This window comes from Lytechinus pictus, chromosome 9 (genome assembly GCF_037042905.1).
Source record: "Lytechinus pictus isolate F3 Inbred chromosome 9, Lp3.0, whole genome shotgun sequence".
NCBI lineage: Eukaryota > Metazoa > Echinodermata > Echinoidea > Temnopleuroida > Toxopneustidae > Lytechinus > Lytechinus pictus.
In genome coordinates, this window is record NC_087253.1 from 10,954,357 (window position 1) to 10,981,830 (window position 27,474).

A 27,474-nucleotide genomic window follows, 5' to 3' on the forward strand; every position below is an offset into this window, starting at 1 on the left:
TAGATGTTATATAGCAGCAATAGCTTAGCTTTAATTTCATCTCAATCATGATTTTTTTCTCTCTCATTAAAGAGAATCAAATGAATGACAATACTCAGTATGGATTCATACAGTACTAAACATATCATATTAAACAATTTGGCCCATATTCTAAAGTCCGATTTAACTTAGCCCATGGTCTAACTCTGTGTTAAAATTATGGATAGCCAAAAATATTAAAATTGCATTTAGATTACATGTTTCTTGTCTTGACTTGGCTCTTTCCTCATTATTTTCAATGATGAAGAGAACTATTTCAGTAATTATTCCCAGTCAGCTATGAATGATCAGGGCCCCCTCTCACAAAGGGTTAAGATTGATCCAATCAATTGTAACTATGGAAATCCATCAGTGTCATACTTTTTCCTACGAAAAATTTGCACAATGTCATCTGTAAACAAAGAGAAGTGCTGTGAATTTTCAAGAAAACAATGAATGCATGAATATACATCATAGCTAAAAAATATTTTGAACAAACATGCATAATAGATGTTGAATTTGCTGGCAGTCCATAGTTAACTCTTTGTAAGACGGGGCCCTGAGCTGGCAAATTAAACTTGTACCATTATAGATTCCTATTACAATAGGTTATCCATAGTTTAACCACAAGTTAGACCGTAGTCTTAATTTTAACCCGAGTTCAGAATATGGGCCTTTATCTCCAAAATAGCTTTACAGACATATAATACAAACAAATCTCTTTCCAGACATCCACACCTATAAGCACTGGTAGTCTGCACAACCAAGGGCGTCTGCACAAAGGATTATCTTTTGTGTTTGGGGGAACACAACAATAGAGGCGCCCGCCCCCCCCCCCCCCCCCCATGAACAAAGTCTTGACAGTCTTGAGTCTCGATGCAACAACACACTCTCTAAAACAATCTTTTAAATATCACCTTTATAACAAAAATTACTCAATTCCAATCATTTACAATCTCAGATATTATTTTTTTTTTCACAAGCATGCTCAAAAACTGTGATTTTGAACATAATTTTTGTGAAGCCCTCTATTGGTGGAAAGTAAAACATATAGTCCATAATTACTTTTTTATTAGAAAAACAATCATTAAAAAATTCAATTTAGTATGAAAAACAATTGTCTGTAGGTCCAGTAGACACTGGCTGCCTGAAGGTATTTATCCACTAGATCATAAGAAAATAAGCATAAACAAATATCTAGACTTTTCCATTCTTATTCACCACATACGTTTAACTGAGGACAATGATGTTATATCATAACCTTGTACATGAGGGAACTCCAAGCTGTTAATTCAATGATGTAGGGCAGAACAGTTTTGTAAATTGTGATGGGTATTATATGCAGATTTTCATCACAAAACAATTTGTAAAACCTATGATCGTGATGATAAAGGACCTATATATACTAGTATCCCATCAGAGAAATGCCCAAGAATTTATTGAATATCATCTAAAAATTTTAATTTAAAAAAGCATTGATAAATTGAATGTAATTTTACAGAAGCTACATGTATATGTTTAGCACTAGCCATACACATAGGTTCATTGAAAAAAAAATGCAGTTTATCATAGATATGAAACAAAAAATGCAGTTTATCATAGATATGAAACAAAAAATGCAGTTTATCATAAATATGAAACAATCGTATGTATTTGAAATCATTAAAAAAAATTGTTGACCATTCCTTGTATTCTTGTGCATGAACAAAACAAACAAAAAACTTGTACGTATAAACCATTAGATTTAGATGGTAAGCACTTGATTAAAATCACAAATTAAAATGGCAAGATAAAATACACGTACCAAGACAAATAACAAAAGAAACATTATAATATTTCATTATAAATTTTGAGAATTTAAATTGAAATTGAATTTTAAATTTTACCTCAGAAAATAATTCATAAAGTTTGACATATTCTGTAGGCATACAGGCAAAACTAGTCACTCTTGGGTTTCCCAATATCCAAGATAAAGAGACTACGATAAAAATGTACCAAATTTGCTATCAGCCAATCAGATTGAATGATTACAGTACTTAGCTTTTAACTGTTATTGTAAATTTGTTATAACAAGTTTTATGAAATGGGCACCTGAACTATTGGACAATATTCAAACATAGTCTGACATGTTAACAAGATACTACTGGACCATACCACACACCACTATTCGTTCATATGCTCATTTTGGGCATAATCATATTCTACTAACACACAAGTAAGAATTTTAATAAATTATCAATTCCCCCTTCTACAAAAAAAAATTTGAATAACCTGGGGGGGGGGGTGTTTCACAAAGATTTAAGTGTGACTTAGATTCACACATAAATGCCTAGTTGTGTTCACTAGAAAGGCATGACCGCATTGGTCAGATCATGCCAAGGAGGACACGCACTACTGCATATTAATCAGGAAGATTGCGTGTTGCATATCATATATGCGTCGGCATCTAAGTGCGGCTCTACATGTAAGTCAAACTTAAATCTTTGTAAAACACCCCTAGGTTACTGTTTTCTTTGATTTTCAATGGCTTTTTTTGTAAATCAAATGCATGTATTTTGGCCTGAAAATTTGCATTTTCTGTGAAATTCTACCTGAATTCCTTGAAATATTTCCATTTCCCAAAACACAGAAAATTGGGGACTCTCACCTAATGTGAGTTTAGACCAAATATTCAAATCACACTATCGATAGCTCAACAGAGAATCTGTCCCAAATCCACCAACCTAATTCAAATTTGATGGTATGAAGATGTCAAAAGCAGCCCAACACCAACTCCACAATTTGAGATATAACCTCTGAAATACCTCAGCAACAAAATATGACATTCATGAACACAGACACATTCTAAGAATCTTGGGCTGTATTGCTACCATCATCAATTTCCATTGTGGCCAGCCTTGATTGCCCTTCAGTGTCTGAAAATGCACCACTTCCTGCAAAAGAGTTTTGATCTGATTCTAGTTCCTGGTACTGTTCATGCTCTTGTAAGGATTCATTCAAGGGTTCAGTGTTCAGGTTTGATGCTTGTACTGTCATATGACTGTCCATAACTACATGTGGGCTATCTGAGTTCGCCTGAGGTCTTGACCTTGAACTGACCTGATCGTCTGACCTTTGGTCTTCCATTAAAAGATGGGAAGACCTTGACCTTGGGCTTGCTGATAAAGTAGAACTTCCTTCTTCAAGTTCTCCTGGAGAAAGACTGTCACTTGTGCTTGAATTTACAACATGAGTGGCAGGTAAGTCCAAACTTAGATGCTGTCTTCTGCTCTGAATAGGGCGCCCTCTGGAGTTCAAACTTTGACTTACACCTGTCATGTTCCTCTGTTCCTCAGGATCGCTGCCATCCCATTCCTGGCTCATGGATTCAATGAATCTGATTGGAGGCCTGCTCAGGCTGCGATGTCCGTACGAGATGGTAGATGATCGAGATGACGATGACAGGCCGGAGCTGCTCACATCTCCGCCCGGTCCAACAACGTGAAATGCTGAACGTTCCCTTCCCATCGATGAGGAACGGATTCCGTTTCCTGAAGAAGTACTGTCAGGTTGCTCAAAGCTCTCTGGCGAGTCCAGCCGAAGCATCCGGCAAGATTGACTTGACGCTGGGATATCCCTCTCAGTAGACGCACGCCGAGTGGGCACCACAAGTGGGGAGACAATCCTTGCTTCTGGATTAATCGAGCTAGGGAGTTGGGTAGAGTTTGTCTCGGACGGTTGACGGCAAATAGCATTTGTTGATGCAAGTCTGCTTATGGTATCAGAACCTTGATGGCTAACTGATGCACTGTGCCTTTCTGCTTGGCACTCTTCCGATACTGTTCTCCTTGAATTCTCAGTGCCACCGTCCTGTCCTCTCATATATTGGTCGCCATGATTACCAACCTCTGTGCTTGCATCACAGCTTTCGCGACGTTCACTTCCACCGACACCTGATGAACTCTCGCCACTATCATCGCTCTCTCCTGTCGCGTCATCCTGTAACTCCCGCCGTTGATGCGATCCTGATGGCCCCTGCATCTCCTCCACTGCGTCTTGGCCACTTCCTTCGCTGCTCCCTGCTGCCCTCTCCTCCACAAAGGTGCCGCTGCGAAGAGCCTCGTAGACATCGCTCCTCCGTTCAGCTATCCTCTCCCTACCCGCTACGTGGCCCTCGTTCCCAAAATCAGTCTGGGTGGACATGTTCTGGACCATGCTGTTTCCTGTCTGGGTCGACTGAGACACAGATGCCTGGCGGGACGCTTCGCTTGATGGACTGCCTGTCTGGGAGTTGGATAGTCGGACGGCCATCATGCCAAGTTCTCTGTAGCTTCGTCGACGTTCCACCATGTCCAACTGATTAGCTGTGGTATCACAAAGTTCTGATGTTGATGTGCCTTGACTAACCACAGGTTCATCTTCATTGTCCAGCCTGCAATGAATAAAAAATCAATTTCTATGTAAAATCATGATATATAGTCGGTAAACACATTTTTATTCAATATACTTCACAACACATCTGTGTTAGGGTACACTCTTTGATACAGTAATAAATGATAATAATAATATATATGCAATTTATAAGGTGCTATATCAATCTCGTTAGAGATGCTCAAGGCGCACAAGTGAAAGGGGAGCAAACAAAACAATGAAGGAAAACATAAATATTATACTCAATCACCGATAGAAAGAATTATAGGTAACTTTTAGTTTAAGCTAAATATTACAACAGACTGGCTATCATTGATCTCTCGTGGGAGGGAATTCCATACCGAGGGCCCCCGCATAAAAAAAACCTTTTCCCCCAATTTCTTTTACATTTTGCTGGGTCAGGTTTAAACCCTAAACCCTTTGTTTATTAAAGATTCAAGGGACAGAAGCACTGAACCACAACGCGTCAATGAAATATACATGAAAAGTAAGCTCACTTTGGAGTGCAGAAGCATAGGTCCCCTCTGTTCGTCCCGTAGACCAGACCAGCTCCAGGTCTTGGGATCCATCGCGCGATGTTCACGCTAACCACCAACCTCTGCTGGGGGTCCAACGGGTGAATGATGCGATTGACGAAGGTCATTGAGTCCTCACCCGCCTCTGGCTTCTGAAGCTGGTAGACATCGGCCATTAACTATGAACAAGAAAAGTTTGTTGAATAGGTCATTTCTTTAAAATGGTGGTGGTAACTTTTTACATGATTGCTTTATTAACAGAGGGCAAGGGACCTGGGCCCCGTCTTACAAAGAGTTACGATTGATCCAATCAATCGTAACTCTATGGTAATCCATAGATGTCATAATTTTTTCTGCATAAAATTTTCAAAATGTCCTTTGTAAACAAAGGCGAACACACCAAATTGTCAAGAAAACAATGAATTTATGTAATTTATCTCATATCTAGACAACATTTTGAACATTCATGCATTTTAGGTGTTGACGTTGCTGGCCGTCCATAGTTGTGATTGATCGGATCAATTGCAACTCTTTGTAAGACGGGCCCCTTGTATTGGCTTTACCAAATGGCACTAGCACACCAATTGGGAATGGATCCTTGGTCACTGAAATCCAAAACCACCGCTTTACCAAATGAGTTATCACATGTTCTGAATATTCTGTGATTTATATATGGAAAGCCAATTGTGACATCAATCATCTACAGGTGAAATTCTATTTACTATACTGAGCTGCAAAGCACTATACACTTTTGGGTGTCTGTAATTTGTGACCATGGAGCCATGATGTGACCTGCCACCCCAAAACCAACAATAAGTAGACCATAGCTTTAAAATGATATATAATGTGTTAAAATTGACCAACAATAACCATTACAAGTACTTGATTGAATGCAGAGGAAATTCAGCAAGAGCTTAAAAAATAAGTAGAAAACAAGGTTTGAAGTTTGGGGTTCACTCAAGCATGAGATGTGCATACTGTGAAACTTCCAAGCAGGCTGAAAAAGTAGTGTCCAAGAAACTCTCGTATCTTTTCTTCTATTCATCGTCAAGACTTCAAATTTATAAATTATGAAGAAGAATTGCTCTTTCAGATAAGTTATGTTTTTAATTTTTGGATTTTAGAGACTAAATTACTATTTTGGCTTTTGACAGAGAAGCTTACCTGGCGACATATTGGTGGTTTTGGGGTGGTAGATCACATATTATTTAAAAATTAAGCCTTTAAAGTATACTTCAAGAGGAGACGTCAGTAGAAACTATCTGGAAACATTAATTCAAGAGATTTCTTCCCAACTGAAGTTTGAGGATAAGATAGGAAATGTTTGGTGTCCCATAATCTCAGCAAAGACCTATATGGCACACTCTACATGATCCATTATGATAAGATTTTCAAAGAATAATTGTAACATCATTTGATATGAACATTTCAACCCATAGAATCTTCACCCTAAATAGACTGGGCTATTTTAATGGTTGCGCGAGACTTGAAAGTAAACAGTCAGCAAGCAACGCGGTCAAAAAAATTTGCGCGGCGGATTTATCACGAAAAATGACGAGGGGGGGGGGACTGAATCAGTCTACCAGTCTTATTAGGGTTAAAGATCAAAGTTCCGAAGAGTAATAATATTAATAGGCATTTGTATAGCGCCATCTATATAGAAATAATCTACCCGAGAGTGGGGATATCTCCATTGATGTATTAATATTTTTGTTTTTATATACTTTCTGTTCTGATTTATTCATTTGCAATATGTACACTTATGTTTATGTATCTGTTGTCCACAAAGCAATTGCTATGTTTTGTTTTTATGAATATATGACAAATAAATTGAATTGAATGAATTGGATGATGGGACCTTACCCCATGAAACATCTGCCACTGTAGCCTTCTCGCAGCCAGACCGACAAGAATGTAGTTTCCAGAGGGAGATAGACTTACAGTAATAGCATTGGGTCCTGAAATCAGCATGAAAAAAATAATGTTTCAAAACACAAATATCACATGTGGATCATGTTAATTAAGTGTACATGCGAATACCAGAGGGATATAGACTTACAGTGATAGCACTGGGTACTCAAATCAGTATGAAAACAAAATCATCATGAAAAAAAAATGTTCAAAGTTTGTCATTGTAATGTCCTCCATGGATGTCTCATTCTCAATTCACTGTTTCTCACATATTTTTGAAAGAACAATAGCAAAAATTATCAACATACATGATGAGTATCAAAGCACCTTATGACAAATTGCTCAAGAGGTATAATTTTTCTTTCTCTTTTAAATCAGTGTGGCACCGTCTTTTAAAATTCATATAACTAAAACGGTCTCTATAGTGAAGTCCCGCACAGTGCAGCATCATCCTAATTAATGGAAGGTCTTACTAAAAGTCTTAGTAAAGAGGACTTCTCCAAGATATATAAGCTTCAGAAGCTTCATAATGCAGCTGCTTGCATCATCACTTTGTCAAATAAACGCTCTCATATCACTCCCATCTTGAATTCGCTGCACTGGCTCCCTATCAAAAATTGGATTATCATTAAGATTTTGTTGCTTGCTTTTCATAGTATTCTTGGATCAGCACCAAAATACAGTCTTTCATTTATCAATTACTACGTAGACCAAGCAGGTCTTTGCGCTCATCCACTTCTGGCTTCCTTGTTATTCCAAAAGTTTCAAAAACTTGGGGGAAAGATCAAATTTGCTTTTGCATGCCCCATTTGTGGAATAGCCTTCCTGAAGACATAAAAAAAATGGACCTCTGTCGAAACTTTCAAAAATCTTCTAAAAACTTTTTTATTTAACTCTTAGATTTGTATGCGCCTTGTGCACTCTACAGAGTGGATTTGACGCTTTATAAGTCACATTATTATTATCATTATTATTATTAAGATTATGTCTTTCTAGTAAGCGCCCCTATGTCTCTATTCTGCTATACAGTGATTTTTTTTTTATCGAGTGTGTTTATAAGCAGTCTCTACAGTGGAGTCCCACATAGTGTAATCCGTGTGTCTAAATGGATGGAAGATCTTACCAAAACTCTTAGTAAAGAGCACTTCTCCAAGATTGTGTCTTTCGAGTGAACAAACCGCCAGGACACCATGATCCGGAAACCCCATGTGGCTCGGGATAAACGCAGCCAGACGGCGATCGCTTGAGATATCAACGCTGGCGTCGTTATGGATCTTACACTCTGCGACAATCACGTTGCTCTGTGCTATAAAAATAATGCAAATTAGGAAAGGATGTAATGAACAGATTCCTCCATTTTATATACAATTATATACGATTGTATACAATATACAATTATACAATTTCAGAAATATCACCCAACTTTTACGAGTGAAAGTAGCATGAAAGCCACAACTATTTCTCAATGCCTAATATAGTCAATATGTTCAATATTACATGATGTTTGTGATTTATATATATTATCTAATTTTCATTAAAAGGTTTTACGGGGTTTTTTCACTATTCCTCACAAAACCAGACCTTATAGTGTTATTCGTTTACTAAAGTCTGTACTACTATATTAGTGGGCAATTCCATAAATACGGACGTACATTTCCCAGTCTTTTACGAGCTCTGACAAAAAATAAATATTAATAGCACAGGTGTGTTCTTACCAAACAATGTACAGGTACCTGTACCACTATGAGAAGAAAAAAATCACACATAACTTTGGGGCAACACCATTCCTGTGACCTTGATATTTGGGTAAATTGCCAATTCATCTACTACTCGTCCACTCACCACACTGTCTACCTTCATTTAGTCAAATGCCATTCCGTCCATCAACATTTCGTCTAACAACCATTTGGTCTAATCACCAGTTCATCTAGGACCATTTCGATTCATAACCAGTTGGTGTAATATCCATTTTATTTTCATTTATTTCGCCCAATTAACACGTAGTCCAATTAGACCAAATGGTATATGGACTTAATGGCTATTGGACCAACTGGTTATTAGACAAAATGGTGAGTGGACGAAATGGTAATTAGACCATGTGGACAGTGGACGGACTGAAGGGAGACCAAATGATAGTAGACGAGTTAGTAATTAGATGAATTGGCATTTGACCAATTGGAAATAAAATAAGATTTTCATGACATTTTCAGCATTGTGCTCGTTAAGATTTGACCCTATTAACATAGATATAGTTAGTTTCAGCCCACAGTACCCCTTTAAATAACTTACCATCTGTGATATCAGGCAGGTAATAATCTGACATATCCCACCATTGAAGCCTATGGGTGCGGTTACTGATGTTATTTGCAACAGCCATTTGGCCTCGGCCTGCCAGTGCATCTGGATGTGTGAGAGAAAAGAGAGTAGCTTTAGCAAGTCCCAGAGTTAAAAACAAATTAAAATTAAACATAAATTCCAGTTACGGTTACAATCTAGTGGTGAGTTCACACAGAATCCAATAAATTGACCACCCAAGTGTTTGTATGTACATTTATGAGTAAAGAATTTGTGCTGAATGATTTAGTAGTAAATGTGTAATTGCTTAGAAATGAATGGAATTAGCATGGCATTCGAGCAATATTTCAGGTCATATTTTTCTAAGCAAGAATAACACACTGTCCCACGTGTGCTTATTTATGTTGGTGATTTTAATTGTAATACTTTTCAGCTCAGAGTTCACGTTTTCATAGATTGATTCATGAACCAGATGTAAATCTACCAAGATATGATGACAATAAACCTTGAAATCATTGTTTCCTGCAACTACAGGTCTTCAGGAACTCCATGTTATTTACAACAAATATATCTGGGCTAAATAAAAACAAAAATAATACAGGATCATGTGCTTATTAGTGTTCCGTGAGACTTTACTCCATTCTAAAGGCAACCGCACACCTTACGACCCGACTAGTATACGACTGGCTTGCAACTGAGTGAGTAGAGATGAATCGCAAGGTAGTCACAAGCCTCAACACCGCACACCTTACGATCCAACTACCATGCTGTCTGCGACTCACGCATGCGCTTCTTGCCATAGCAACTGAGAAAATGGTGCTTACTACAGCGTATGCGCATTGTATATCATATACGCATCGTGCAACTCTGCTGTCTGATTGGCTGGAAGTTGGATTGAGCTTGCAATTCAGTCATAAGGATTCGACAGGTCAAATCTTTACGATTTTCCTTGCGACTTTCCCTGCGACTCTCAAGCTGACAAGAGCTGTGACGTCACATTTCCCCTCACTCAGTCGCAAGCCAGTCGTAGACCATTCGGGTCGTAAGGCTTCCAGTAGTGCCCTCATGTCTGAAAAATGATGCACAAAATCATGAAATCACTTTCAAAAAAATATCTATGCATCCTAGATTAGACTTACTTGCAATAGCTCTATTGATTGCATAATGTACTGATGGTGATGGAGGTTGTGTGTTATCAAACAAACTTGTACTATAATGACTGTGTAGGACCCGTCTCCTGCAAAAGACAAAGGCGAATTAAAATTACATCAAATCCTCTTGTGATTATCGACTATGTGGCTTTATATGTATCTAAAAGAAATAGAGCAAGTGGGCAACAATAAGGTACAGACTTCCCAGAATTTCAACAAATGAAAGTTCCTGATATTTACCTGATGAATTCACAAACTTCCATGATAATTACTTCAACTCATTTCGAATTTTAAATGTGTGGCATTACTCCTGCTTAGATCTTAAGTGTACACAATCATGTTGAAAGGTAGAGAGGCCTTGTCTAGGTAATGCACTACAGATATCTGTACTGCAGTCAAATAGGCTATACCAAAAAAAATCATGCTTTTTTTTTTAATAGTCATCCACTGATTTTTGCTTTGATATGCAAAAATATTCAGCAGAGTCTGACTGACTACTTTTGATTTTGGGGCCTATCAAAATTCCCTGACTTTTCCTCAATTTGAAACTTTTTTTTTAAAGTTTAAATTAAACCTGACTTCAGAATACAGGACACTGCGTATTTAAGTGAAACCGAACTGACCTGAGAGCCGTGCGATGGAATCCAAACCTAGACGGTCTTCTTCTTCTCATTCCCTCACCCGACTGGCCTTCATCATCCCCCTGTCTACCCAACGTCTGCTCCCCAACAACACTGGGGTTATACCGCCGGCCTGCGATGTTCATCTGCCCCTGGAGGGAACGTCGGCTCAGCTGCGGCATGGCCCTCCGTCGTCTCGATGATCCTTCCGGCAACGATGACCCTTCCCCCTCCTCCCTCGATGACGATTGCAGCTCCCCGGATAAGCCCTGCCCGAATCTGCGACCTGCAGCGCTCAAATTACCTGGGAGGGAGCGCCGAGACAGTTGAGCTGCGAGGGTAGTTTGAGCGGAGGAGAAGATTAAAGATGTCAGAGACACAATGAACTCATTTTCATTACGAGCCTACTAAGCTAAATCATACTCAGAACCACAATTATACTTTTCTATTTTTAGCTTTAAAGACAGATATAATTTAGAAATGAAACTGGTAAATCTTGGAAATATTCCTTGCGTAATCATGCCTTAATTAGGTACATGTATACTCTTCTGAGAATTCGTAATATTGGAATAGATACCTTGATATCTTGCTACACTTCTTCCTCTAACAGACATGGCATGACTAAGGGCAGTGGGAAAGTGTGACCCACTGGATTCTGCATTCGGCTGTGTGCGTGGTCTTCGGGAAGGAATCCTTGCAACGTAGGCGGTCTCTGCCCTCGGCTGGATCGACGACGGACCAGCTCTCGTGTCCGTCACCACCGCAACCTGAACATTCTCCCCTTCCACCTCCACCATGACCGGTTCCGCCTCCCTGGACTCTTCCATCGACACGGGAGGGGTGTCTGAATCATCGGAGGGGATGACAATCTCCTGAGGCTGTTCGTTGACAGGGCTGGTGCTATCCGCTTCAACAGGTGCTGGGCGTGGCAGCGCAAACTCGTTAGTGAGATTCTGAGACAACTGAGAGAGGCTATTGGTCGGAGGATTAGAAGCAAAGTTGGCAAGGTTTGACAGCGACTCCACAGAATGCCTTGTCCTTTGCTCCTGCATCAAGCTTGTGAGTCTCCTCTCTCTTGAGGTAGAAGCCTCGTGCGCCGGGAGGCTGGTACGGGTTAAATACCCTAGAGGTTGCGCAAAGCTACTGGGGTAGTTTGGGGGATCGCCTGGAACGAACCCCCTCTGGTGGCGGCTTCGTAATGCGTTCAATGTCACAGAAGCTGCATACTCCCTCGCTTGTTCTAATGTGTCCATGGACTCTGGAGACATTGGACGATTCATAGACGACTCTCTGAGGGGATCAAAATAAGAAAGTTATCAGTATTAAACACTAATTTAGCTCAGCAAAATTTTAATGAATTTTTGTTCATGCACTCAATAGCAGACAATATTACATAGGTGTTTTACCCTTGCACTGCTTTCATTGTATATCCAAAATATTGCCCTAAATAGCAGGCAATATTACATAAAATGCTTTCATGTAAGAAATATTGTTTTTCAGGATCAGTCAATATTTCATCAATATTTTACCCTTGCTCTTCTTTCATGGTATATCAGAAATATTACACCCAAGAGCTGTCAACATTTCATAACTCTTTTACCCTTGCCTTTCTTTCATGGTATATCAGAAATATTGCACTCAAGATCAGTCAATATTACATCAATATTTTACCCTTGCACTTCTTTCATGGTATATCAGAAATATCAACACCCAAGAGCAGTTCAATACTGCATAACTCTTTTACTCTTGCTTTTCTTTCATGGTATATCAGAATTATCGCACACAATATTACATTGATGTTTTATATTGCTCTTCTTTCATGGTGATATCAGAAATATTGCACTCAAGCAGTCAATATTACATAGATATTTCACCCTTGCTTTTCTTTCATGGTATATCAGAAATAATGCACTCATGGGCACTCAATATTACATGTACATATTTCACCCTTGCTTTTCTTTCATGGTACCGGTATATCAGAAATAATGCACTCAAGAGCAGTCAATATTACATATTTCACCCTTGCTTTCTTTCATGGTATATCCTTAACATTGAACTCAATAGCAGTCAATATCAAATAAATATTTTACCCTTGCTGTCCCTGTAATATATCAGGGGGTATAGCTGGTTCTGGTATTGAGGGGGCGGGGTATGTATCAGGTTCCAGAGGCTCTGGGTCACTCTCCTCCGACCCTTGGTTGGAGTCTTGAGCACTGAGAAAAAATAAGAAAAGGTGCTGCAGTGAAAAGGAATGGTCATGGTTAGATTCAACTCATAGGCCCGTATTCTGAAGTCGGGTTTAACTTAAACTCAGGTTTAAAGTTGTGATTTAAGTATGGATAGCCAATTGTTACATAAATCACTAACAGTAGAGATATCATATTTCAGCTCATTTGGCTCTCAAATCACTCATAATTGCCTAGGAAGTATAAGTAGATGATTGTCTTCACCATCGATGAATCAGGAAAGAGCACAGTAAACATAAGAAACATACAATAAAAATTTTGACACTTTTGGCTTCCCATAATCTTAGCACAGAGCTAGACCATGGTTTAAACCTGACTTCAGAATACGGGCCATACAGTGCAAATGGCACACATGAAAATTGAATATAACTTACACCTCAGTTACATATGCTCTACGGCGGCTGTACGATGAGTCGAAAAAAGACGTTTTATTCATTTTTATTCAAACCACCTAAATGTAGCTAGTACAAAAAATGTAAAAATGGCTGTTTTCAACTCGCCGTACGGCCGCCGTGGAACAAATGTGACTGAGGTATAACATTATGTTAATTTGTTTCAACGAGGATAAATGCACCATCACAGCTTTGATTATACATGTAGCTACAATGATCGCATTTATCATATTCCAGGTTTCCCCCATTTAAAAAAAACAACATTGATATGTACATCGTTAGTGATATGCAAATGAAAAAGCTGATGATGTCACAAACTATGCATGCATCTCTTGTGTTTTTATTCTAAAGATTTGATGAATACGGTAGCTGCAACAGAAATCCAGGTCCCAGCTCAGCTTGAGGTCATTTGGGTTAAGAACAGACCACCTCGCCTACCGCGCTCAATTCCTATTATCTATAGTGCAGTTGTGTATTATCCCCAAAGAGACAATGTCATCGCTGATCAGTTGATTGAGCACATTCAAACGTCAATTGATACCATTTTATCAAGGCATTCCGATGCGGCAATAATTATTCTTGGGGACTTCAATCAATTGGATTTGGAGCAATTGCTTAATGACACAAAATTCATCCAGGTTGTAGAAAAAGCAACTCGGGGGCAAAACATTCTTGACAAGATTTTGACCAACATACCGTCGTTGTACTTGAATCCAGAGATACGCGCCCCAATAGGTAATAGTGATCATTCAACCATTTTATGGAAATCACGTGATTGGCGACCGACTCCGAATGTGACAACAGTGCGCACAACACGCCCTCTTTCGGATAGCTGTATTCGTTCGTTCGGTAGATGGGCAATAGATCATGATTGGTCAGAAGTTTACCAGGCTGATAACGTCAACCGGAAGTGTGATGCATTCTATGCTACTCTCCATAGTGCTATTGATATGCATTTTCCGACTCGCCGTGTCAAACGCCATGTGTCTGATAAACCTTGGATGACGCCAGAGATTAAATCCATGATGCGAAAAAGACAATCAGCTTTTTATCGTGACAATAGTGAGTTGTTCAAACACTGGCAGCGCAAAATTTCGTTGGCCATTAAAGACGCAAAGCGGGAGTTCTATCCTTCACGAATTGAACACCTGAAGAAAGAGGACCCGTCCGGCTGGTACAGAGGGATTAAGTCAATGACCTCCGGTAGTCCACAACACTCTGTCATTTCAGTCCCGGAAGTCGATCCTAGTGACCACGTAAGCATAGCCAACAGAATCAACGGACACTTTGGTGGGGTGGCTCAGGATATCCCGCCACTCTGCAGAGAGAATTTACCAGCTTACTTACCTGCAGGCCCTTGTCCTTCAGTACAACCATGGGAGGTATTTCGTGAGCTGAAGTCTATCAATACAACACGTGCTGGTGGCCCTGATGGGATTCCTGCTCGGGTGATTAAAGAATTTGCTTTAGAGCTTTGTGGACCATTAACCCACATTCTGAATTCATCCTACGCTGAAGGTGTTGTACCATCGGCTTGGAAACGAGCGATAGTGGTCCCAGTACCAAAAGCGAAACCTGCCAATGTTAACAACCTTCGCCCGATTTCACTCACTGACCAATTTGCTAAACTGGCAGAATCCTTCGTCGCTAAGTGGACCATGCGCGATATGCAGTCTACGATGGACCCGCAGCAGTTCGGAAACATCAAGGGACTGTCCACTGTCCATTGTTTAGTTGACATTACTCATCATTTGTATTTACATGCAGACCGACCCAAGACATCATCCACACAGGTTAGAAGGATTGAGAGCATTCAGAAAAGAGCCATGAAGATCATAATGGGCTCTCATTATTCTACCTATGAGAGCGCTCTTCTAAACTATGGTATGGCTACCCTGGCTGATCGACGTTATAAACTGTGCAAAGACTTTGCAACTAAACTGGACTATAAATCCCGATTCAGCCACCTCTTTCCAACTGCTCCCGAAAGAGGATCACCTATGAGGCTTCGAAGGAGGGTGAAGGTACCGGAGATAAGATTTAGGACAAATAGACTTCGGGATAGCCCGGTACCCTACTTGATCAAGCTGATTAATGAATCGTGATCACCAACAGGACATTGCCTATTTTGATGTATATATTGTATATTCGTATTTAAGTAACCTGTAAAATAATATACTTATGACATTCATTTGATTTACATTCTGTGATTTGGTTAAGTTATGAAATTAAAAATGAATTTCAATTATGATCAAATAAATTTAATAAATAAATCGAATGTCTTTACAATTGAAATTAAAAAAGTTGCAATCTCATTTATATTGTATTATATATCTACTTAATGTATTAATTATCTGTATATATTGTACATAAACATTCAATTAATTTGCATTTTGTAATTTGGCTCGAAGATAAGTTTTGAAATTAGAAATGAATTTCCATTATGATAAAGTAACTTCAATCAATCGAATGCCTTCACAATTAAGATTATAATAATGGCAATCTCATTCTTGTACTTTATGTACTTAATAATTATCTCAATCTTAAACAGCTCAATTCACAAACTGATCGATGCATTATTTAGTAGCTAATCGCAGTTATTGACAAATTTGCAATAGTTTCTCAACTTCTCATTCAAATCATTCCTAGTTAATATTATTTCATTATGGTCGCTATTTCACATTTTGTTCTATACATTCAATTAACTACTTTTCAAAATCAATGTTTATATTATATTTATCAATTAACCTCCAGTTTAATTCAGTTTCCATTCAATTTCTACTAGTTCACAATTATCCAATTGCAATTATTGATGCATCAACGATTATAGTTTATTAATGAATTTGAATTTGCATTTTAATCATACTATTAGGTATTTCTATTCAACAATACTTGCACTTATTAATTATTATTCATTTCAATGATATGTATTCCATTTTTAATGTATTGATTTATTTTAATGTATATGTAAATGCATCACAATTCGGCTTTGCCGCCATGATGTATGAGTTTTATCAAATAAACCATTTATCTATCTATCTATCTATCTATCTATTTGAAATTTAAATAGGCCATTTTGTAAAAATCGGTTTCCTCAAATGGTACATGTTAGGTCATTATATCTTAATACTGACTGTGAGAAGGAGCTTCTTCATCTCTAATTTCATTTGGAAAAATGTGATAAAAGATTAGCAAATGTGAACAGAGATGTAACGATGGCTTACTTCTCATCACTATTGCTCGCATCTTGTTCAGGTAGCAAATTGGCAATGCCAGTCAACAGGAAGTGGCCGAGTGAGTCAAACTTCACCAATCTGCAAATTACAACATAAAATGAAATATAAATACCAATTTACAAGGATTTTATGCTGTTCTGCTGCTATTCTCCAAGTAATTTGGGGAAATACACAGATTTGCAGGATTGCAGGTTCATTTTGGAGTGGCTGCTCTGATTTGTAAAAAAAAAAGTAACAGTAAAAAAATTACAACTTTACACTTTACAGAATATGCAGAAAATAAGATATTAGGATTAAAACTATCAATTGGGAGGTAAATCCAAATCTGTATACCTTAAAGGTCAAGTCCACCCCAGAAAAATGTTGATTTGAATCAATAGAGAAAAATCTAACTAGCATAACGCTGAAAATTTCATCAAAATCGGATGTAAAATAAGAAAGTTATTTTAAAATTTCGCTTATTTTTCACATAACAGTTATATGCGCAACTCAGTGACATGCTAATAAGACGGTCGATGATGTCCCTCACTCACTATTTCTTTTGCTTTCTATTGTTTGAATTATACAATTTTTCATATTTTACAGATTTGACAATAAGGCCCAACTTGACTGAACCATATAGTATTAAACAATGCTTATTCCACATTTTGAGAGAGGAATTAGTTGTTTCACTTGACAATAAGGAGAAAATTAGAACATTTCATAATTCATATAATAAAACACAAAAGAAATAGTCAGTGGATGACGTCATCAGTCCCCTCATTAGCATACCAACCAGGATGTGCATATAACTGCTCTGTGAAATTAAGCAAAACTTTAAAATGCCATAACTCTTATTTTACATCAGATTTTGACAAAATTTTCAGTGTTATGCTTGTTGGATCTTTCCCTTTTTACTGAAATCAACTTTTTGTAGGGGTGGACTTGACATTTAAGTATTGCAGTGAATGGGAATTTTCAGGGGTTACATTAACTCTCTCTCTTTTTTTTCATCTTTCCAGGGATCTTTAAAAACATTTCCAGGGGCGAAGTCACCCCATGCCCCATGTCATTTTACCCCCTGCACACCACTTACCTGACAGTTTCAAAGGTACTGTTGGTCTGCACGCTGGTGAACGGGGATGGCTCGTTCCAGTCCCAGAGAAAGATCTGGTTGCCCGTGGCGATCGCGAGGAGTCTATCCCGAGGGTGAAACGAGAGGGACGTGATGGTGGTTCGGTTCGGCGAGCACCACTTCTCACTGCTACCCTGTAATTCAAGAGAGAATATTGGCATAAATGTATTTATTTAAGTCCAAAAGAATGACATTGTGATTTGCTATGCCTGAATGTGGACTTCAAATCCGACACGTTGCAGAAAGGAAACGCAACCAAAAAAAATCAGGCGCAGTTCTAATGCATTCTAATGCATTCATTGGTTGAAAGTAAAGTTGCGTTTGATTTTTGAAGTTGCATTTGATCGCAACTCTTTCTGCAACCTGCCGCTAGTGTGACATCCAAAATTGATCTTCCATAGTCTAGAAAGGAGGGAATATTCAAACTTGTCTTGGTTGTTTTTGTTTAGAATACTTTCAAAAGCAATATGGACAATAGCCACTTCATGAATGAAGAGATGTGAAATGCAAATTTCGAGCAACTTTTCGAGAGGATTTTTCCTCCATGTCTGATCAAACGGTTGCCACAAAATAGGCGCCAAACATTGATTTATGAAAAAATACAGTGAAAAATCATTAAATCAAAGCAAAATCCAATACACACAACATGTGCATAGTTGAAAATCTGCCCATCAAACGTTTAGCAAGCTTTATTAGCATGGAAACTCAGTTTTCTCTAAAATTTTTACTACTTTCATGTATAATTTAATGTGCATACTTTTGTACATGTCTACAAAGAACACTATTGTCGTGTTGAGATCGGTAATTAGGGAAGGGAAGCGTAATGAACAACTTTGGAGAAAGTTGTACGGTTCAAATCACTAGGTATTTAATCATCAATATTCAGCTACAGTTCGAAGTACATGAAGATTCAAAGTATATCAGGAGACGATGAATATAAAATAATTTAGAAGTATCAGGTTGAGATTCGAAGTGCAGTTAAATTAATACTGGATGAACATCTAAGTCTTGAAGTCAGTCAGTCTATCTGGATAAGTGTGGGTCAAGTATTCTTCTGTATTCTATATCTCCAATAATCAAGAAGTCTTATTTATATCATTAGTTTTGGGGGTGTAACAATTTAAGGTGGGAGTGATCTCTAAACTTGATCTGATTGGTCTACAGGTAACTGTCTATCAAACTTTCTCTGGTATAAGGGGTGTGGTGATGCTCTGTGCAAGTGACTGGGGCTGGAAGTGTGAGTCATACTTCTTCCTTGAAGTTAGCTGACGTCACTGAGGGTTGGTATTTTTATGGTCAAGGTTTAGGAGTTAAATGGTATTGGGGGTTTTGGGATCCTTAGATGACATTGGGGGAGTTTGTAAACAAGTGAAGGTGAATGACTGAAAGGATAACAGGAAGTTAAATACATACTACATAACACTATAATTAAAACACTATTACATGAGACTGGCATTTTAGAAAGTGGAAAACTGGCAGGGATGTAGTCAAGGCCAGTACTTCCGAGTCATGAGGCTGCAAGAAAAAATCTTCTCCATAGACTTTGTACATGTGGCTCGGAACAAGGCCAAGACCAGCATATATTTGGCCTCAAGGCCAGGCTCGCCTACATCCCTAAAACCGGGGTCTGCAATGCATGAAATCCATGTGTATTTACCTGAAGATCCCAGACGCGGACCTCGCCACCCAGGCACCCGGATGCCAAGATCTCCTTCGAAGAAGGATGAAACATGATGGTCCATGGGGTCCGAGGGTGACCCACTAGGGTTTGTATACACGCCTGAGTCTTGACCGTCCAGATATAGATATGATGGTTGCCATGGGTCGAAGCCATGAGGGCGCTATCATGGCTGAAGCTGACCAAGAAGGTGGAGCGGACATTGCTTTGAAGCATCAAAGGCTGCATAAGAAGAATACATAAAAAACACAATACAGTGCGTACCACCCAAAAAAAAATCAGAACTCCTAGTTAAATTTTTCATTTCAACATAGTAAAACCATTTTAACAGTCTTTACTTATCATAAAATCCAGCTTTTCTTCTTCATTTTGAATCAAAATATGATAAATACAGTTCAATTCATGCATAAATGATTTAGAAAAAAGAAACCAGGACTCCTTGTTAAATTTTTCATTTCAATATAACAAAACCATTACATTACTCATAAAATCCAGCTTCTCTTCTTCACTTTGATTCAAAATATGAAATGAATAGTTCAATTCATGCATAGATGATTTAGACGAATTGGAAACTTTCTGGTCACTCAAAACCAAGTTGCACACGAAAATGGATTGTGACTAGCCTTGCGGACTCCATGATGATGTTTTTTAAATATTTTGACATATACATGTACATGTACTTCTTCATCATGGAGCCTTGACACTCTTTCCATAGACGCATAAGCGAGACCTACACACCCGGATGGATTTCCCTAGGAAATCCATAGTTAGAGGGTGAAATCGGTTTGTAGGGGTGAATTTTATTTATCTATGAACCTTGATGCGCCTAATGCGTATAAAGGGATAAAAATTATTTCACTATAAATGGTAAAAATAGGGCCGTCTGCACCATCCATCCACCTAATGAGACGTTTCTTACCAGTCCGATCTTGTGTAGATCCCCTGATCCGTTTGTCAACAAAGCAAATACAATACAGCCTGACCCTTGAACCGCTTCGTTATGACGTACATCCGATTAGCGATGCCATTTTGAAGAAAAATCTAAAATTATTATTTCACAAATACTAAAATTCAACAAGCCTACGTGATTATAAATAATTAGTATAATAAGTACTAATTATTTATAATCATGTATTAAATTTTAGTATTTTGTGAAATAACAATTTTTATCTATACATTGTTCTTCAAAACGGCATCGCTAATCGGATGTACGTCATAACGAAGCGGTTCAAGGGTTAGGCTGTATTGTATTTACTTTGTTGACAAACGGATCGAGGGATCTACAGCAGTACAGGAGATCGGTCTGGTAAGAAACGTCTCATTTTTACCATTTATTAGTGAAATAACTTTTATCCCTTTATACGCATTAGGCGCATCAAGGTTCATAGATAAATAAAATTCGACCCTACAAACTCTTAATACATATATAGCCGGCGGTTCAAGACTCCATGATGAAGAAGTATTTGTCAAAATATTTAAAAAACATCATATTCATCATTCATGGAGTCCTGTACTTCGGGCGATGTTCGTGCAGGCTCCACTCCACTTCACTACCGCTACACTCCGCTCCACCTACCCGAACATCGGGACCGTGAACCATTTCCGATATACCGAGTCACAAAGGTGGGATGGCAATCATGATAATCGGAAAACTCAAACCAAAAAAATATAACGAAAAAGGTGATTGACTTAATATCTTACTCTACACCCGTATTTCACTCCGTTTCCATCCTCCGGTTATCCTCAAAATTTGTGATTTTGGCCTTTTGGGCCAGTATCTTTTTCCTCACACGTATTATTCACTGCCCAATGCTGCCAATTTCAAAACATCGCATGCGATCGCGATCGCGTGCAATGTTTTGAAATTGGCCGTGAAAAATACGTGTGAGGAAAAAGATACTGGCCCAAAATCGCCAATTTTGAGGATAACCGGAGGATGGAAACGGTGTGAAATACATGTACGGGTGTAGAGTAAGATATTAAGACTAAGTCAAATATCTTTTTCGTTATATTTTTTTGGTTTAATTTTTCTGACTATCATGATTGCCATCCCACCTTTGTGACTCGGTATATCCGAAATGGTTTACGGTCCCGATGTTCGGGAAGGTGGAGCGGAGTGTAGCGGTAGTGAAGTGGAGTGGAGCCTGCACGAACATCGCCCGAGGTTCGTATATATATACGAACCTCGTATTAGTGTGAGTGCCCGAGGTAGGACTCAGTCCTGCGGCTCAATTATTGATGAAGGGGTCATTCCATGGGGTTGGGGCAAAAATTGTGACATCAGGGTCAAAAAATAGAAATGTAATAAATGAAAAGTTTTTTTTCTTATATGTTTCATGGGACAATTCTTCAACTAAATCCACTTACAGGCATTTCATACCACCCTGCATATTTGAGTAAATTGCGAAACAAGATTTGACAAAATACCACCGTTACATGGACATCATTTATCATCCTTACTTAGACTATACTCTCCCACTGTCAAAATAAAAGGGTTGATCTCAATTCCTCTTAATAAATATTTTGCTAACAACATTTTTAGTCACTTTATTCCACATTTTCCAACATGGCATATATATTTTGAAAGATTTAGCATCAATAAATGGAACTTGATGCTCTGTGTGAATACCAGTGCCATGTTCTGTGTCGTTCTTTTTTCTCACCAGTCAAGAAAATTCAATTTATGATGGCATGTAGAACTAAATAGTTGACAGAAGTCATGCCTCAACAGAACGGAATATTCTTTTTGGAAAAACTCAACTTCTCTTTCTGGCCTAACCTTCTATTTTTGGTGTTACCACCGTTACATGGACATCATGTCTCTGTAACAGAGGTATAATTTGAAGCATTGTAAATTAAGGTCCATTAATGGTCATCACATACCAAATTACACTTTCTGCCTTTAATTATTTGCACAAGATCAATTGATTATATTAGAAAAAAAACATTTTGCATGTCAAATTATTTGCAAATAAAAGAAATTTAAATTAGAGTTTAAACAAAGAAAAATGTACAAAATTATTGACAAATTATGTGTCGTTCTTTTTTCTCACCAGTCAAGAAAATTCAATTTAATGATGGCATGTAGAACTAAATAGTTGAGAGAAGTCATGCCTCAACAGAATGGAATATTCTCTTTGGAAAAACTCAACTACTCTCTCTGGCCTAACCTTCTATTTTTGTTTGGTGTTACCACCGTTACATGGACATCATGTCTCTGTAACAGAGGTAGAATTTGAAGCATTGTAAGTTAAGATCCATTAATGGTCATTACGTACCAAATTACCCTTTCTGCCTTAGAATATTTGCACAAGTTCAATTGATTATACTAGAAGAAAAACATTTTGCATGTCAAATTCTTTGCAAGTAAAAGCACTTTAAATTAGAGTTTAAACAAGGAAAAATGTACAAAATTATTGACATTATATTTAAAATCATACTAATCCTCAAGGTTCCACTTCCGTCTGTCTCTGGAAACATTTATGTTTCTGTCTAAAGGGGAAAAAACGAAACAGTGCTATCTTACGATCTCCAAATCTTTTATTACTTTGAAATATCTCCTTCAAGATATTATTTTACAAATGTAGATACCTCTGTTACACGGACATCATGTCCTTGTAATGGTCATATTGAATAGCATTACTTGAATATTTGACATATTTTTCTAGTATCAACACACTAAATGCAAGTTAACTCATCTTACTCAAGTGTAAAAATACAACATCTACAAGCAAGCTTCTGTAATTCATATCAATGAACAGGTAAAATGTTTTTTTATTCATACACAATTATAAAAATTTTTGATACCTTTGATACAATATTCAGGTGAAAAATATGTAGGGAAAAGGTACTAGTTTAGTTCTTCTAAGCTATGGTTTTTCAAGACAAAACAAGACAAAGTTGGCATAGACATGGACAACGAATTTATACCTTACACATATAAACTTGTTCAATTTGTTAACTCTAATTTGTTTTACCTCAGTTACATGGACATCATGTCCTCAAAATGGTAGTGTAGAAGTGACATTAATTAAAATATAATCATGTCATCACTGGAACTTACATACATTAGATAAAACATTAAGTTTCAACATGCGAAAAGGACAATTGTAAAGTACTTAGTGGACAAATTTAATTAAAAAAACTCACCACCTTTATATCTTCTGTTTTTTTAACAGAGTTGTAAGCAAGAAAGTAAAATGTAGTTAAGCTATTCTAATGTTCAAAAATAAAACTGCAAGAACTCTTTGGTAAACTTCTTACTGGCAAATGCAAAAAAATGTATTACACTGTACACTAAACCTGACTATTAAAATTAACATGCAATATTTCTCTCTGCATTCAGGTTACAAGTTTATGAACTTCAAGAAGACTGGTGACCCAATAAGAAAGTTTGGAAGAGGATTCTGTCAATGTCACAAAGTGGATGGAGGTAGAATTGTGCCTCGCCATCAGGCCAGGAGTACAGGTCACCAGATTGACACTTCATGTACTGAAGATATACATTTTCACCTTGAACAGAGGCTACCTGTAGTTGAGAAAAATAGTATTTGGAAGTTTGACTATATTTTTTAAGCAATAAGCAAATATTTTTTATATTATATCAAATCATTTAGTTATTTATGTCTTGACATTTTCTCATTAAAGGGGGTGGATTACTAGGGACAATGAATCTGATCTGTTCTTGCAAAATACACAAGAACCTTCACTTTGTATTTTTTCATAGCAAATAGAATTCATCATTTTATAGTTCATGAATTAAATATAAAGTTACGTTTTATAGAAGGTTTTTGTATTTGTGTTGTTGTGTTCTACTTTGTTTTCACAATATAATTACTTGCCCATTACCTTTTCATAAATTATCTGTACTTCAATTTCATTTCTCAATGGATTAATTTAATCTAATTTTATTCTGCATTCTAATCAAGGGTGGTTATCTAGACAATTCCATTTAGTTTTTTATGACCATCCTATTTAATTTTCATCGCTGAAGTTTAATTGTTCAAGCAATTACATAATATATGTATGTTTTATTGGAATTAAATGAATTAATGGAATTCAAATCTGCAATTTACCTTCTGATACAGCAAATAAACTCTTGTGAAACAAACTTGATTGTGTCACATTTTCTTTTGTTCACTTGTACATGTTTTAAAAAACTCATTATATTGCAATAAAAAAAAATCACATTGAAAACAATCACACAGGCTTCTGCTTTCTGATAAAACGAACCCCCCCCCCTCTCCTTACAATTTAATATATAGAAATCAAAATACAAAATATTGAAAAAATATTGAGAGAAAAAAAGAATGTGCTGAAAAGTATAACATTCAACAAGATGAAAAGTTTTGGGAAGGTTAGGCCTACAGCCAAGAATTACTAGTAATTGGATTATGGCCATGCTTCATCATACACAAAGCACATGTACTATGTGTAGGGGGTAGTAACAGAACAATTATTTTGCCCCCCCCCCCTTTCGGATTGGGATCAGCTGACAAGCAAAAAAAAAAAAAAAAAAAAAATGGGGGGGGGGGGGGGCCTGCCTCCCCGTGGCGCTGCCACTGGTTCTAAACTCTCATTTTTTGGGGGAAATTCAAATTTGATCATCAGGTCTTTGATACCCATATTACGTAGAATCAGTAGGAGCCAATTTAAACAAGGCGAGAAAGCCGCGAGATTTTGTACCAAATCTGAGATGTCAGCATGATCATCGGTGATAGAGCAGTTTTGAGTATCCATTGGCCTATTGAAATAACATATTTCGGTGTTTAAAAAATCAACTAAATTGCGATTGAATCATGTCAGCTAAAATTCAAAACATGTTTGCACGGAATCACAGTAATAAAAACATTATTTCTTTGGGGCCGTTTAGCAAATCTGGAACAAACACGGCGATGTCTCAATCACATATTTCACTTACACGAAAAGATACATGTGGGACTGTAGTAAAAAATTATGGAAAATTAGCGAGATTTTTCAAACTTAAAAACACTTTCTGCATGATAATATAGTTTCACATTTTTAAGATAAGGTTTAACTGATTTAAAAATACGAGTATCGGGATAAATCTCCGTACTTACGTCGCTTTGAAAGGGAAAACATCGTGGAGATCCAATCCACCGTTACACGGACATTGCAGGAAGATTCCCAATTGCAATGCTGCATAACACCCGATATCATAGCCGTTCATGTGCACGTGGATTTCGGCTAACATCCCGTCCGTCTGATACAACGACGGTCTCTTCTCCGGTCTCTCCTTTTTACATACGCGATGAAATGTGATCCACCGTTACAAATTTGGCCCGGACATCGCCCAAAACATCGGCGAACTTCGATTAATTTACATGACATTAACATTGGTTTTCAAAGCTAATCTTTTGATGAAAAGTTGCTTACTGCCTGCCCTTTATTTCTGACACATAACTTTGGAAAGAATGATTTCTGACTTTTAGTTATTTACCAGTTTACCGCCGTTACAGAAAAAAATAAACGCGGACATCGCATGTAACGGTGGTATGCGATGTTGTAGGAATGATTTATGATATGAAGCCTCTTTTCATTTGCTATCCCATTACTGTTTTGTTATTAAACAAATGTTGCTTTATCAATCATGGCCATTTGAATTTGACTAAGTTTATCTTTCAATTAGATATCTTCAACTGAAAATGACCATTTTGGATGTCACACTTGGTACCCCAAAAAAGAGTCTGGACATCATCATTTAAAGTCTCACCATCAAAAATACTTGAGGTTCAACATTTTTATTTCTGCATCAAGTAATTGCTTACATAACTGCCTTCCAACAAAACCACATTGCAACATCCAAGCGCCAAACACATTTTCAGGATAAAGCCAACAATTCATAGGGAACACAAAAAAGTGCTGTTGCCCCAACCCCGTGGAATGACCCGAAGACAAAAATAATGAAAATATAACATTTTAATAAACAGAACATGTTCCAAAATCCAAGGTTCACACTCCTTCATCAGCCTAAAATCATAAACAGAGTCTGTGGTATTTAGAGTACATTTTGTATATCAGGAAATACTAACTAACGTCGCGTTTTTGTCGTGCCACTGGTCAAATTGAGCAATAACGTAAGGCCAACAGTCAACACTACATAAAAACAAGCACTCGGGACCAAAGAATTACAAACGCTCGTCTTACTTACCACAATTTTAGAAGAATACTTGGCACTAATAAAATCTGCATAATTTCTAAGGATATCATTACTTCCAGGCTTCCTTTTAATCCCAATTTCCCGATCTCTTACGCCTCGCAATAAATATTTCGGGCGTTTCATTTTGTCCCTCTTTTTTGATTAGGTGGAGACGCAAGCAGCAGCTTCAACCGTGGCAAAACAGTCACACGCAAACGCAAAAATAGTCGATCGATTTGTATCGTGTGCCGTTAAGCTCAAGATAGCACAATAGCTTTGATCGGTCGGGACTTGTGTTTAGGGTGTGACTGTTGCTGAGGACACCCCTATTCGTACGTACAAATACAATACACTTGCTTTGCATTTGGTTGGGAGATATACAATATACCCAGTTGTTGTGTGTCCGGACAGGTTGTGTGTCCGGACGATCAATTTTAGAAAGTATTTTGGAAAAAATTACAAGTGAAGTTTCATCAATTTTTAGTACAAAATGTTAGGAAATAATATAAAGAACAAAATAGAAGATGATTACAAGTATTGAATTCGTATTTTTAGTGTAATCCAAAGACAAAAAAGAAGGCTTCAAAAATATAAAGTGTCCGGACACCCGACCCCCCACATCCCGACGACATCGAAACGCGAAATTAATAACCATGCAGGGGTGGATCCAAGATTTTCCAAAGGGGGGGGGGCACATTTTTCCGGGGAAAATTTGATAAGCCCCCCCCC

The 27,474-nt window shown here is 37.6% G+C and overlaps 1 protein-coding gene across 4 annotated transcripts; it reads right to left on the reverse strand.

Annotated features, from left to right (window-relative positions):
• Positions 1–26,963, reverse strand: LOC129268303 (activating molecule in BECN1-regulated autophagy protein 1-like). Of its 4 annotated transcripts, none has more exons than XR_010294641.1 (14): positions 26,758–26,963; positions 19,566–19,808; positions 17,870–18,042; positions 16,783–16,872; positions 13,011–13,133; positions 11,498–12,210; positions 10,924–11,251; positions 10,289–10,386; positions 9,144–9,254; positions 7,978–8,160; positions 6,807–6,901; positions 4,926–5,122; positions 693–4,429; positions 1–336 (listed from the first exon to the last, which is right to left on the reverse strand). XR_010294641.1 is itself a non-coding variant. In XM_064104657.1 (13 exons), exons 1-13 carry the CDS (start codon positions 26,887–26,889, stop codon positions 2,863–2,865), a joined length of 4,053 nt encoding a protein of 1,350 aa, XP_063960727.1. In that variant the 5' UTR covers positions 26,890–26,963; the 3' UTR covers positions 1–2,862. The 4 variants fall into 4 exon arrangements, 2 of the variants coding, with proteins under 2 accessions (XP_063960727.1, XP_063960728.1); XR_010294640.1 differs by having other exon boundaries at positions 588–4,429; XM_064104657.1 differs by having other exon boundaries at positions 1–4,429.
• Between the last annotated feature and the right edge of the window lie 511 nt (positions 26,964–27,474).